Below are 15,335 nucleotides of genomic sequence, written 5' to 3' on the forward strand. Positions count from 1 at the left end.
AATAATAATAGGTCAACCAACCTGAACAACCAAAGAAATAACAAGTGAAGTGCTTTTAAATTCAAATGGTAAACTCAACAAGGCTCCAAGGTTTTCAAAACAAGCCAAGGTACAGACTGGACTCGGAAAGAAAATCAACATCTGACGTCCCTACTGAGTTCACAGTTCTTAGTGCCCTGGTGTGTGACCAGTTTCTAAATGGCTTCATCAGCACTTTAAAACACTAATGTGTGTGTTGCTGCACCTCCCAGAGAAAAACAATATTGAATGTCAGTTGACCAGGTTCCTCTGGGAGGACAAGCACAGGCTGCATGACTCCTCCTCTCACGCAATGTTGTTTTGTCTTTCTTTTCATGCATGTCTCATGCTTACTTGTAATTCAGGTGTCTTATTTCCAATTAAGTATGATAAGTTACCTTGAACAAATGTTCTAAAACAATATTTAACCAGTCTGTCATCATTTACTCATGCACATGTTATTCCAAACCACAGTTTCATTGAACACAAAAGGTGAAATTCTCAAGAAAATCCTGCCTGCTTTTTCATTATTATGAAAGTAAATGGGGACAGGTAATGTCAAGCTCCAAACTGATTAAAAAAATTCATAAAGGCACCTTAAAAATGTTCCATACGACTCATATGCTCAAAGTTTGCATGACAAACACCTTGAAATGTAGTCTCAATGTAGTTTAGTGCAATCTTTACCACATTATAAGTGATCTGCAAATACACATGCACTATATGTACTGCACTATATATACTGCACTATATATATATATATATATACCAATTAAATGTATTTCGATGTACAATGTGATTAAACTACAGCCTCACTTTTCTGTCCACTGGAGATAAACCCAAACAGAGTAAGGAAGACACCACTGGGGAGGTAGAACAATTTATATTTATCAGTGTCCATCCTATACCGGGTTCCCAGAGGGAGAGGGAGGGTGGAAAGGGGGAGCATTATCCTCTTTACTCCGGATTAAAGCGGCCTTGTGATTGACCCTACTACTTTCTGGATTGTGTGATCCTGATGTGACAGGTGCTTGTGTCAGATGATGTTGGATAGGGACATTAACCCCCTTTGCCCTACACAGAGACATACAGGACACAGGGACATTAACACTCTCACCTTACACAGACACAGAGATTTACGGCTTTTTACTGTGGCCGCATGGCTCAGCAAAGAAGTCATGGCAGATTAATTGGGTACAGTCAGATAAATATATCCTAAACAAAACAATAAAATATAGGCTATTAATTATGGTATTAAATATAATAATTATAGTTTTAAAAAAATAAATATATCTTTCAGCCTGTCTAATAAAAAGCAATGGTTGCCAACAATCTGACATTATCACGATCAGACACTCAAATATTTTTCATAAAGCCTTTTTCATTAGCCTTTCATATTTTTCATTAGCCTATCTCATTTTTTTAAGCTAACGTCCCTCAACACTCATGATAGTTATTAAATCTTATAAGTGGATTTTTTTTTCTTAGGACTTCATCTTGGAAAACAAGAGCCCTAAAATAAGAAAAGATCGCTCCTCCTATCTTTCCGTCGACAGAGGGAAAGTGAGAGCAGACAGGTAGCCTATAGTTTCATCCACAAAACATGAGACAGGATTTGAGACGAACGGACACACTTTAGATTTCCTCATAGCTGCAGGTCTGTCTATCTGGGGAAAAGAAAGCATGATGAAAACATATTTAGAATTAAAGTGAGACGACAGAGAGTCTCACTCCGTCTTTTCCTTTGCTCCTAGTAGCCTCTAGTGATGAGTCAATTCCGCGAATCGGTTCTTTCGAACAGTCCGTCTTGAAGAACGGTTCAAAAGAGAGAATTCCGTGATTCTTTTTTAAGTCGTGGTCCCTGACATCCCGTGTGTCCTATTGCAGGCTTTAAAACGTTTCAAAAAACTATATGTGGGCACACATTGCTGTTTATTAGCTATGGTTTCCGTTTAAGTTTTATCAATTAGGGTGTTTATTGTAATTCAACGTCTCACAGTTCAGTTTCTTGCAGCTATGATTCAGCTCATAAAAAGTATAGCTACTAAAATCCATTTTAAATGTTAAAATGAAAATAAAATGCTATTTAACGATATTAACAGTAGGTTAGGCCTACGTTTTATTTTTAAACATGTATGTATGCCGCCATTAAAGTTAGTTACTTTTCGCTCTACGGTCACTCATCGGTTCTCGACTCATTACGAATCATAAATAACCGCTAGATCCGATTCAGTTTAATTTGTGAGCCGTTCAAAAGAAGATCCGATTCAAAAGAATGGTTCTTTCACGAATCGGGCATCGCTAATACCCTCCCCGACACCTCCCTCCAGTAGTGCTCCAGCTTTCCGACTCCTGAAGAGACACGCACCGGCGCCTGACATCCGTTAACCACCCGAGCATCTCTGACATCCAAACGCAGTCACTTAAACAGAACAGTAATTTGACTCATCGTTAAAGTGGTATACATTACCACAACGCTGTTTTCCCGTCACATCGACTGATATTATAAAACTTTAAATGCTGTTGTTATGGCTATCTGAAAGGTTCTTGAGACAGTTATAAGTGCTAAACTGATGCTTATATGAAACATTTTTGGCTACGATCTCTCGGAGTCATCTCTCTTTAAAAAAATTCTCGGGGATTGTGAGACTTCCATGTCGGCGATGTTGTTTTCCATCTTAATCGATACCTGAGACCAGGGGTCAAGAGTTAAGAATTGTATTTGGTGCGGATCGCCTCACGTTTGAAGAGCATTAAAACAGATCAAACTTTTATCACATATGACACGGATTATTAAAGATGAGACGCTTATTTTGACTATCACAGTGGGATAAAGTACAGCGCATCATCACCGCACCTTCAGGATGTTCCGGCGAGGTAAGATCAACATTTAAGATTATATAATTGCGTTTTTGGTGCAGTTCAAGCAGATGCGTGATGCTGAAAGTAGGTTACATTTCTATTCATTGCGCGCGTGACTCTTCCACGCGCGTCCGAGTTTATATATCAGAAACTCTTTATGAGGTTTTAACCAGGTTGGTTTTTAGGTTTGTCTGGCTCTTTAAGCTTTGGACTGTGCGCTGATGAAATATTAATACACAGCACGTAATATTATTCTTAAAAATAGGCAAGCGATGCCGCACTGCAGCTGACAACTACTAGAGGTTAAATACTTATTGCACGGGCTTAACTAGTAATATTAAAACACACAGTTAATGATCTTAAGACTAGAGAGGCGGTGCATGGCGACAGTCGCCCATGGGACCAGTGTTTGTGAACTCTTATATGCTGCCTCAGACACACACCAAGAAATTATAGAAGCGTGTATTTGTTGCTGTCTATATCTGTACTCAATATGTGGCATATGAGATGTGATTGAAAGGGCGGATACAAAACCTACATGTTTACATTGGATTTGAGATAGGCTTGGTACTCTACTGTCTAGATATCAAAACAAATCTTGTACAGAATAATTCAAGAAACATCCAGGTCATGAAAATAAATGGATCAACCCAAGTGTGTCCACAGAGAGGTGCTGTTTTACCTTTAGTACGAAGCCATGCATGTCACAATACATTTTTGCTGTGCTTTTAACTTTGAATTCGTTATTGTTGTAATTAGTTGTAGCTAATTACTTTGGATGATCATGTTTGAGTAATTTAGAGTGTTTTTGGAGTGCTCATACACATGAACGCACACAGACTTCTGAAGCATTATTCGAAAGAACCACTCACAAACAAATGTTTTTTTTTTATACTAAGTCAATGATATTTACTTTACATTACACCTAAACCCAACCCTTACATGAACCTGTTGCATTATTAGATCTAACGCACAAACAATTTAGCTGATTTATGGACCTTTCAGATTGTGACGACCACTTCAAATGCCTTCACTATATTTCTGACATTTTCAGACCTGTTCCTTTACACACAGAGACCTTTAAAGCTACATAAACGAAGACCTGTGCAATGATTTTCATATTAAGAAAATGATATTAAAGGGATAGTTCACCCAAAAATGAAAATTATCCCATGATTTACTCACCCTCAAGCCATCCTTGGTATATATGACTATCTTCTTTCAGACGAACACAATTGGCGATATATTTAAAAATATCCTTATTCCTCCAAGGTTTATAATGGCAGTGAATGGGGGGCTGCGTTTTGAAGTCAAAAACAATGCATCCATCCATAAAAAAAAGTAATCCATACGACTCCACGGGGTTAAGAAAGGCCTTCTGAAGCGAAGCAATGCGTTTTTGAAGGAAAAATATCCATATTTAAAACTTTATAAATTTAAATAACTAGCTTCCGGCGGACGACCGTACGCAGAATGCACGAGTCAACTTGCGCCAAATGAGTAATCCTCTGAAGCGATGTATAACACAGGATCAGTGTTGCCAAGTCCGCAGTTTTCCCGCGAAATTGGGCTACTTTTACACCATTGCCGCGGGTCATTTTTTCATGTCTGCGGGTTGAAGCGACCCCACGTAAGATGATATTTAGCCTCTGGAATGCGAATTTTACTGGGGGAACCCCACCAAAAACGGGTATTTTTCCCCCCGGAACGTGATTTTTATCGGGGGAGCCCTCCTGAAACGTAATTAGGCTAGTTTTGATTAGCAATTGGGCGGGCTTTGTTGTGAAAACCTGGCAACCCTGCGAAGGATGTAGGAGTATTGTAAGCTTAGACGCCTCTCGCGGTTAAAATAGGACTGTGCAGCAAATTTAAGCTCCTCTTCTCTTATATCAAAATTTTTCTTTAAAAATTATTGTTTTAGACTTACAAAAAAACGGTTTTTATTTGTTTTGCTCTATCCTCTGCGCCTCCACTTTCGCCATTACGTCGAGCGTCAGGTCAAAGGATACTCTTCCGCCGCAAATCGACTTACGCATTCTGCGTACGGTCATCCGCCAGAAGCTAGTTATTTGAATTTATGGATATTTTTCTTACAAAAATGGATCGTTTGCTTAAGAAGGCCTTTATTAACCCACTGGAGTTGTATGGATTACTTTTTTTTAATGGATGGATGCATTATTATTGACTTCAAAACGCGGTCCCCCATCATTATAAACCTTGGAGGAGCAAGGATATTTTTTAAATATATCTCTGATTGTGTTCATCTGAAAGAAGATTGTCATACACCTAGTATGGCTTGAGGGTAAGTAAATCGTGGGATAATGTTCATTTTTGTGTGAACTATCCCTTTAACAATAGCATACCTCTAAACTTAACCCTCACAGAAACCAGTTGATACACATAAATGGAAATCAAAACATAATTTGGCTTATTTATAAGCCTTTCAAATAATGAGAACCACTTCAGATGTCCTCGCAAGTCAGTGTTTGACATATTTGTGAACAGATTATTTAAAGACTCAAATCCTTACCCACACACAAATCAGTTTTAATTAAAATATCTTTCAATATCAGCTACTTTCATTTGCATATCTTATTTTTGTCAGCATCTTTAAAGCTTGCTATTCTGCTATTATGTACCTGCCTAAAAAAAAACAGTTATTTTTTCCTCTGAGGAGTGACAACGGAGTCATAACACTTTTACTAATGCTCAGCCTGCAGCTTCAAACCAGCCTGCTCTGGGAACTGCTTCCTCATTTTCTTCTCATTACAAAAGAATGTGTGGGTTTGAGTTGAGGCAAGAGATGGGATGGAGAAAGAGAGAGGGGGGATTTGTTTGTGTGCTTAAATCATTCTGCATCAGCTGTGGCACTGAGCCCCTCCATAATGCAAACGTACAATAACAGACAATAAAATGATAAGGAGTTATGACTGTTTATTGTTGCCATTCCTAGCAGTAGGGGTCTATGCTTACAGCCCCGGGGTGCAGAAAAGGGTCTGGAATGCATAATAATATTGAGCAGCACAGATGTGTTTACATGAAAGCGGTATGTCTTCGTCAAATAGCGTGTGGTTTTACTGCTCACAGGGTTTCTACTAGACTTTCGGCTGGTGACACACTATAGGTCAACAAAATTTAGTCTCAGATGCCATATGTGAATTTAACATATTAGATTTTGATATTTATACATTTGCCAGACACAGTCATCCAGAGAGACTTAATCTGAGGAATACTTGTTACTGGTTTGTGCTTTTCCTGCATGAACTCATGACCTTGTGCTGTGCCAGTTGAGTGAAATGTCATGCTTTATTTTTTTGCAGTGAGATTGATAGAAAGAAAGTAGTACAAGGTGGTTATAAATGTAGTTAGATCTATTGATAGACATAAGGGACTTTCACACCGGAGGAACCTTTTCATAGTTCCTAATACTATTGGCTGAAGTACCCTGATTTTGTCGTGTTCGCACCACAGGAACTAGGAATGATTTTAGTTCTAGGAACTCCTTTTGGGGGAACTAAATTACCTCCTACTTCAGAGTAGGGTCTAAACCAGCACTATAGGAACTATCAGTGACGTAAGTGTACGTTGATTGGTCAGACACCGGCACACGGCATTTTTAAAAAGACGTGTAAACATATTTACTTCACGAACATGGAAAACAGCGATAACAGCATTTACCTGTTGTCTTCAGGGTTGTGTTCTTTTCTCCGCCTTGATGATATGTAACACTGCAAGTTGTTATAGGAGATTTCGTCTCTTAGCCCAATTTTTGCTCTTTCAATCGCATAAATTATGTGTTTACATTCTATCTCCGTTATCACGAAACCCACGACACGCAGCAAACACAGCTCCGATCACGGCATCCTCCATCCACCGGTTTGTAAATGCCGCTTAAAGACGCCACTGTCGGCCGCTTCACAGTTCCTATTCCTGGTGCGAATGCAACCAGGAACATGGCCTGTGGGAGAAATTAGTTCTCTGAGAACTATCCTAGTGGCTAATTCCTATAACTGAGTTTCTAGAAATATTTGGTGCGAAAGCTCCTATACAGAGACAGACAGATAGATAGATGAATAGATAGATAGATAGATAGATAGATAGATAGTCAGTTAGTCATATATGGACATTCAGACGCACAGACAGACAGACTGACTGATATCATATATGTACATGTATGGATGGATAGATGGATGGATGGATCAAAAGATGGACCATGAATGTGTAATAATAAAGTAGGATCAAATTTAATATCATGTTGACTTTAAGGGTTAGATCAGGTAGAAATAGCTCAAGTGCACATTTTTGCTGGTACCATGTACGAAAAAAACAGCTTTTTAAGTGACAAAAGTCTAAATTCACGCTTTCTTTCCCTAATGCTGCTTGCAGCCTTCATCTCATCCCCACTGAACCATAAGATGGAGATGTTAAGTGTAGACGAGATGATTCTGCGGGCCAAAAGACTCCTGTTTTTTTTTTGGCAGGTGAGATTGTGGATTTGAAGCAGCGGGAGCCCACTGGCTGCTTGCTGTAATGAGCCTGTTTCTTTTTCTGCCCACTTCTGCGATACCCTCTCTTAACCCCAGATTGCTCCAGGTTCTCTACAATGTGGCACCTCTATTTCCATTATCCCTCCACCTGCGTGAGAGCCTCAGCCTCGGAGTAGAAGCAGCACAGATTAAATAAAGGTTTGAAACACAAAAAAATCTATTGGCTGATGCGCAGGCAGGAAACAGGAGGCTACTTACCATACAAAGTGCTACTGGCTGGGCAGTGAGCCGGTGCGGCTCGTTGGCCCATTTTAATAGCTTGTTCAGTTGAAAGCTCGTTTAGTCAGAGATCTCACACGCAGCCAGAAAGAAATGGAGCCACGTACACCCCCCACCTGTGGCAGAGAAAATCTCTCGTACCCGCCAGATTGCAAACCTACTCTTAATGATGATTCAGTGCAAGTGTGTGTGAATACTGCCCTCCTCGCTCTATAATTTATAAGCATTTCTATGTTTGTAGGTGTCTGTGGCCGGAGGCATGCATGCTGCATGTGGCCAACCATTAGCATGTGGAAAGCACACTGTGTTCACTAAAATAGCGCTGGAAGTGACTGTTCAATTTGTACGTGATTAAATGATTGTTCAACAAGTCTTAAAAAAAGAATATATATAGCTGATGACGGAATCGTAGCTGCAGAGACATGTTAACATGTTCACAGTTAACTACAGACTGTATACTGGTATAAATTGATATGTTAGCAATGTTATGAAGCATAAATAAATAACGTTTCGAACATCTCACCCATGCAGCGTGTTGAAAAATTAATGTGAGAAATGAAATTATTACACTTAAAGAGATAGTTCACCTAAAAATGAAAGGACTGTCATCATTTAATCACACTCAAGTCGTTCTAAACCCATATGAGTTTCTTTTGTAAAAAAAAAAAAAGACTTTTCATATATGCTTTTTCATATGCTACAATACCTACGTAAAAATTATATAAAGGGTTTTTTTGTGATTTATTTATATATATATATATATATATATATATAAAATAAAATAATAATAATTATTACAAATATTAAACAAAATGAGAAATAAAAAAGGAGTATTTAAGAAAAATAATATAATAATTATTTAATTTTAATGATAAATTAAACTAATTTATTTTACTTTTAATTTATTTTTTTAATTTAATTTTAATTAAATAAAAATTAGACTGCAGAATATTATATTTAATAATATTTCCACTCTTCACTCTAAAACATATAGCATATATATTTATTTAATTAAATCACAGCCTTTATAATCATACTAAGCCATATCTCAATTTTATATTTTGATTCATTGTGCAGTCCTAATGTATAAAGTGCAGACACAGTATGTGCAAGTCAGGCCTAATTGCACAATTATGGGCTAAACACACTGTTTTACTAACATTATACACTGAGTCATACACTAGAAATGTTGTTTAGAAAAGGGCACTGCCATGAACTCATTTGTATATATGTCACATCTTCTTAAATATGTTTTTATTCACCGCCGCTCACTTCGTTGCTGGGTAATCACTACAGTATGCTCATATTAAGCATTTGTAGAATCATAAAAATAGATCCTCGCCAAGTCTGACCCCTTTACTGTGTCATACAGATGATTAACCCAAACTCTCAGCAAACATTTGGCCCTCTCTTTTTCTTTGGAGTGTTAATTAAATCTGAAGGGTAGGAAGGCGCGGTCATTAGCTGATGATAATTAGGAGTCAACGAGAGAAAAAGCAAACAATAATCTTTCGGCAGAGGTCTGCCATGTCACCGCCTATTGAGAGATTAATGATGTATTAACGGGAGAAGAGGGGAACCGTACGGCGAAAGGTCATCTGTGACGCGAGTTCCCTTTGGAAATGGGGAGGCACGATGCCGGGTTCTGTTTGTGCTTGTCAGCTAGCTGTCTCCCTGACCGGTGAATGGTGTTTGTATAGCGGAGAAGAGTACTTCCTGCATATGATTTCCATTTTATTAACTTGGAGTCAAGTGAGCTGGGGTGAAAGTAGAAAATGATCCACCTCTTTGTCAAATGCACACAACTTCTGGGACCTTGCTTGACATAAAAGACATAAAGGTCAAAACAAGAAGGTCTGTAAGACCTGGAGAAAGCTATCTGTCATCATTCCCATTCACATCAGGCAGTTGCTCAGCTGGCACAGGACCCCTGAAAGTGACCTGAAAGAAAACAGATCAGTCACAATCAAAACATATTCTACAATATAATGATACACTTGTGATTTTATATATCCATGACTCACCAGTAAGGATTTTTTTCTGCCGCTGTCTCAGAAAACCATGTTTAATTTTGCAAAATGTACATTATAAAAAAAGGGCTGCCAATGGAGAAAGATGATTTCGCCCTCAGGTTAGTTACGACATCTACCAGCAGGGGCTAATTGGGCCATGTTAACCAGCCAAACTCTAACTCCTTGGTTGGCATAGTGGTATGATTTATTTCCACTAAGGGATGACAAAAGTCTCTCTAAGGAATATACTTGTTTTTATCAGACGAAGTGCAACTGCAGCTGTAAATGCTGAATTTTGTGTCAGTAGATATCGAACAACACATTTTATTTTGACCAAGTTAATTTAGCCTACTTTCTTTACCTTTGTGCCTTTAAAGGGATAGTTCACACAAAAATGAAAATTATCCCATAATTTACTCACCTTCAAGCCATCCTAGGTGTAAATGACTTTCTTCTTTCAGCTGAACACAGTTGGAGTTATATTAAATAATATCCTGGCTCTTCCCAGCTTTGTAATGGCTTTGAATAGAGTTTTTGAAGCTCCAAAAAGCACATTCATCCATCATAAAAGTAATCCATAAGACTCCAGTGGGTTATTAAATGCCTTCTGAAGTGAAGCGATGGGTTTTTGTAAGAAAGGGAAGGGTGACCTCTGACCTTATGTAGGAAGTAGCTCGTCTTCACTTATATCGAAATCCGATTTTTCTGTAAAATTTCTTGTTTTAGACTTCTAATTCATGACCGGTGTTTTGTTTTGCTCTATTCTCTGTGCTTCTGCATTCGTCAATTCTCACCTAAGCTTACCTCTTACGTCGTACGTCGTACGTCATACATGGGGTCAAAGGTCACCCTTCTGCCGGAACTCTACTTTCTCGTGAAGGCGCGTACTGCCGTTGCCAGAAGCCTGTAATTATAGTTTATAAAGTTTTAAATATGGATATTTTCTTACAAAAACCCATCGCTTTGCTTCAGAAGGCCTTTATTAACCCACTGGAGTCATATGCATTACATTTGTGATGGATGGATGCACTTTTCTGGGTTTCAAAATCTAGGCTACCATTCACTCCCGTTACAAGGCTTGGAAGAGCCAGGATATTTTTTAATATAACTCAGATTGTGTCCAGCTGAAAGAAGAAAGTCATATACAATATAAATAGCTTGAGGATGAGTAAATTATGGGATAATTTACATTTTTAGGTGAACTATTCCTTTAACATTCAGGGTTGTTCAGAAAAGTGTTGTTATTTTTAACTGAAGCTAAAGCTAAAATTATATTAAAAAAATGCATGAATCTGAATCTGAAACACAATATAAATATTAAATTAAAAGTAATTAAATAACTTAATTGAAAATTTAAAATGTTGCCTTGGCAGCTAACTGAAATGAAATATTTTCTGTAATGTAAGTCACGTTTCTTTATTAATTGAAACAAGCTGCGATTTATAGTCCAAAGCGACTTATATAATGCTATTAATGTCAAGCACGCTAACCGTGCAAGACACACTTGAAACAAAACATGCTGAATGAGGGAGGTATGTGAGCCCGAGTTTACTTGTATACACTGTAAAAAAGAATTGTTGGTTTAATTTAAAAAAGTAAGTTTCCTGGTTGCCTTAAAATTTTGAGTTCATTGAAATTAAAAATTTGAGTTAATACAATGAAAGCGATTGATTTAATCAACAGAAACTCAAAATATTATGTTATCTGAACCACATTAATTATCTAAGTTGATTTGACAAAAGAAAAAATATTGTGTTAACAAATCATGAAAATAATTTTTTACAGTGTATAGCAGATTTGCCCACATGTCGACAGTTTCAGGTTGGCTTTAAATAAATTTGTTTAGGCTTGGCTTTTATAATTTATGTTGTTTACAATGAATGCCTCTATAATTTATGCTTGTTTTAAACATATATGTTTCATTTCTGTTCTGAAATACACATATTTATAATGTTTATAATGCTTGTTTATAAGGTTTCCTCTATTTTTTTTTTTACATTGTATATAGTGTATTTTACATTAATTCTGAATGTAATAGTAAAATGTGACTTCAGATTCTCTCACCAATGCAATTTTGACCCCATGCGACATAGTCAAGTGTGACTTATTTTCCAGAAAATATTGTACTAAAATTACTAAAATTAACATGAAAATAAATTTAAAGCTAAATAGAAATATTTAAAATAAAAAGTGCATAACAGAATTATTAAAAGTTAAACTAAAATGAAAACTGAATTCAAAATATATTAAAAAATACTATACAAGGAAAAAAATACTAAAATAACCCTGAAAGGATTTAGGGTGACAGTCCTCTTCAATCCTGTTCTAGCGATGCCACTGCGTATCTCGCATGATAATAGCCAAAGACTTACATAATGAACATCGCTGGACCGTTTTGGTCGCTCTGAAGTCTTTCCAGTTGCTTTAATGAAGGTGAGTTAAAATAGAGAATGTGCTCATTTGAACTGCACCATCTAAAGTGAATACTTTGTCCATAAGGCTCTTAAATGATTTACTGCATTCAGAAAAGATGAGAGCTTTGCCTTGATCCCGACAGTTTAAAAATTGAGCGCTCATTATCACAGTCTGTTAAAAGACAGAACAAGGACGTCGGGTCTGGCGTGTGTATTTTCCCCCTTTTCCTCCTTGACGTTTGTATCTCAACTGAAAGCAGGAGAGAATACACACCTTGAACATCAAGAGCGTTTGACAGGAGCCATCCAGATCTGTGATTCGACATGGCAGCCTTCACTTTCCTTGAGACATGACGTAAAGACGTGTTCAAACACATCTCGGACTTCACATGAAATTAGCTTGTGGAAATAATGTGAGAGGACGTTCTTCGCTGCTATATTGGCGGCTAGCATGTCAGCGGTCGCTCTGAGTGTTGGCCATGTTTTATTTTGGGAGACAAGACGAAGAAAGGACTGTCCCTTTCCATGGCATGTTTTCCTGTCTCACTTTGCTGATGTGGCCTGACACCGAGCTAACAGAGGTGGCTAACCACGGAAAAGCACACAGAGTTTATAGAACTGCCTCCTTATTTTCAACCTGTATTTGAGGGCACACGTTACCTTCCCTGCCTTAGGCTGGGCAGCCTGTCAGGTAGTGTTCTGGGCACTTTTCCCCAGTGGAGCCTTAGGCAGGTGCTAGTGCTGGTGCCAGAGCTGGTGCTCAGCCGGAGGATCTGACTTGACAGCCGAATTATGTATCTGACTATGATACTTCTTAACCTGCTCACAAAGAAATATAGCACATTATGGTTGTTTACCTAGACTGAACAATTTTGGTGTAGGATTTATTTAGAAATTGCTAGAAAAGTCTGAAATAGTATTTTCTTGTAAAACATAATACAATAATGTCCCATGTTTTATTTACAGTCTATCAAAGAATAATGCCTTTTTGCCATCACAGGTTGATTTTAATGCAACTAATTACAAAATATTTGTTTTTCTTATATTGTATATTTGCTTTTAAAGGGTAATTTTTTTTCACCCAAAAATGAAAATTCTGTCATTTATTACACATCCTCATGTTGTTCTACACCCGTAAGACCTTCGTTCATCTTCAGAACACAAATTAAGATATTTTTGATAAAATTCGATGGCTCAGTGAGGCCTCCATTGCACTTTCAGATGCCCAAAAAGCTACTAAAGACATATTTAAAACAGTTTATGTGAGTACAAAACACTGCTTCATGAAGCTTCGAAGCTTAACGAATCTTTTGTTTCGAATCAGTGGTTCGGATCGCGTATCAAACTGCCAAAGTCACGTGAACTATTGAAATTTCAAAACATTTATGATGTAACGAAGTCTCGCTTACTGAAATCACGTGACTTTGGCGCTCCAAACCACTGATTCGAAACAAAAGATTCGTAAAGCTTCGAAGCTTCATGAAGCAGTGTTTTGAAGTCGTCCATCACTAGATATTGTTGAATAAAGTCATTATTTTGTTTTTTTGGTGCACTAAAAGTATTCTCGTCGCTTCGTAACATTAAGGTTGAACCACTGTAGTCACATGATCTGTTTTAAATACGTCTTTAGTAGCTTTCTGGGCATCAGAAAGTGTTAATTGTCTTGCTGGCGATGCAGGCCTCACTGAGCCATCGGATTTTATCAAAAATATCTTAATATGTGTTCCGAAGATGAATGAAGGTCTTACGGGTGTAGAACGACATGAGGATGTGTAATAAATGACAGAATTTTCATTTTTGGGTGAACTTACCCTTTAATGCAGTAGTTGAATATATACTGTACAATTTTTTGGGGCTCAGTATGATTTTTTTTTTAAAGAAATGAATATTTGTATTCAGCAAGGAAGACTTTTATAATGTTACAAACAATTTCTAATTCAATTAAATGCTGTTTTTTAAAAAAATTTTTTTTTAAAACTTTCTATTTATCAAAGAATCCTGAAAAAATGTCACAAATCCCACAAAAATGTTAATCAGCATTGATAATGTTTCTTGAGAAATGATTCTTTCTTGCTTCTGAAAGACACTGTGACACTGAAGACTGGAGTAATGATGCTGAAAATTCAGCTTTTCCATCACAGGAATAAATTAGATTTGAAAATATATTTAAACAGAAAACAGTTCTTTTTAATTTGTAATAATATTTCACAAATATTACTGTATTTTTTATGAAAAAATAAAAAATTGCTGCCTTGGCATAGGAAACTTTTTCAAAAACATTAAAAAATTTTAATGTTTCAAACTTTTACCATCCATTTCAGAGCACTGTGAATGAGCAACACAGATAAGTGAAATAAGATGAGCTGCTGTGCTATCTGTACCTGTTTATACCTTTTAATTTATGTCTTATGTGCATTTTATGTCTTTAAGCATTAGTAGGACTTGATGTGCAGGATGCATATGTGTGCACCATTTTAAAACTTCCTGCCTCTAATCCTTAAAATGATTTGCTGTTATATCATAGTTTTGAAAAACAGTTCTTTACTTTCCAGATGAAAACAGTGAAAAATACTTGTTTATACTTTCAGGACGGAGTTTTCATTTTGTGTGAAATTTCATGCTGTTTTATGTTTTCTTCCCCGTTGAGGTAGTCTGTCAGAGAGAGGCTCACAGACTAAAGCCGCTGCAGAGAAGGAAAGCTGAAGGAATGTAAGTGTTAGGTAAACAGGTATCAGCCATTTCAGGCTTTGCTCTGTTGATCTGGAGAGCATCCTTGTAGAGGGATATACCAGCCAGGACAGAGAGAGAGAGAGAGAGAAGGTGAAAGAAAGAAAGCAATAGAATATTCCACACCAATGAACTGCACCAATTAGACCAATGCATAGAGCAGATAATACACAACATTTACTCCGGTAATGAAACCCGTGAATGGCCTTTTCTTCTGGTATTAAAGGAACAGCGGGAAAAAAAACACAATTCTGTCATTATTGAAATTTAAGTCATTGTTCAGTGAAAAACTCACCCTGAAAATCTTATTTGTTTGGTGTCACTGACTTCAAACGTGGTGCAATGTGTCTTGACAAACCAACTTTTAATTTGCACTGCTGTCATATAGTTTTACATAATAAATAGAATATAGTGTAGACTTCTTTTATGCAGCTATATTATTTATTTATTATGTATTATTTATATACTATTATGGTTGTTTATTAAAATATAGCTAATAATTAGCTTATATTTTAATATTTTCAGTTATTTTAGTT

At 36.9% G+C, this 15,335-nt stretch overlaps 1 protein-coding gene across 1 annotated transcript in view; it reads left to right on the forward strand.

Annotated features, from left to right (window-relative positions):
* Positions 1 to 2,343: 2,343 nt before the first annotated feature.
* LOC127521821 (reticulon-4 receptor-like 1) overlaps positions 2,344 to 15,335 on the forward strand; it is a 123,533-nt gene continuing 110,541 nt past the window's right edge. Inside the window, exon 1 of the mRNA XM_051911269.1 lies at positions 2,344 to 2,895. Within this exon, the coding sequence (XP_051767229.1) occupies positions 2,883 to 2,895 (13 nt within the window). The 5' untranslated portion in view covers positions 2,344 to 2,882. The remainder of the gene's footprint in view (positions 2,896 to 15,335) is intronic.

The sequence above is a fragment of the Ctenopharyngodon idella genome, chromosome 10 (genome assembly GCF_019924925.1).
Source record: "Ctenopharyngodon idella isolate HZGC_01 chromosome 10, HZGC01, whole genome shotgun sequence".
Lineage (NCBI taxonomy): Eukaryota > Metazoa > Chordata > Actinopteri > Cypriniformes > Xenocyprididae > Ctenopharyngodon > Ctenopharyngodon idella.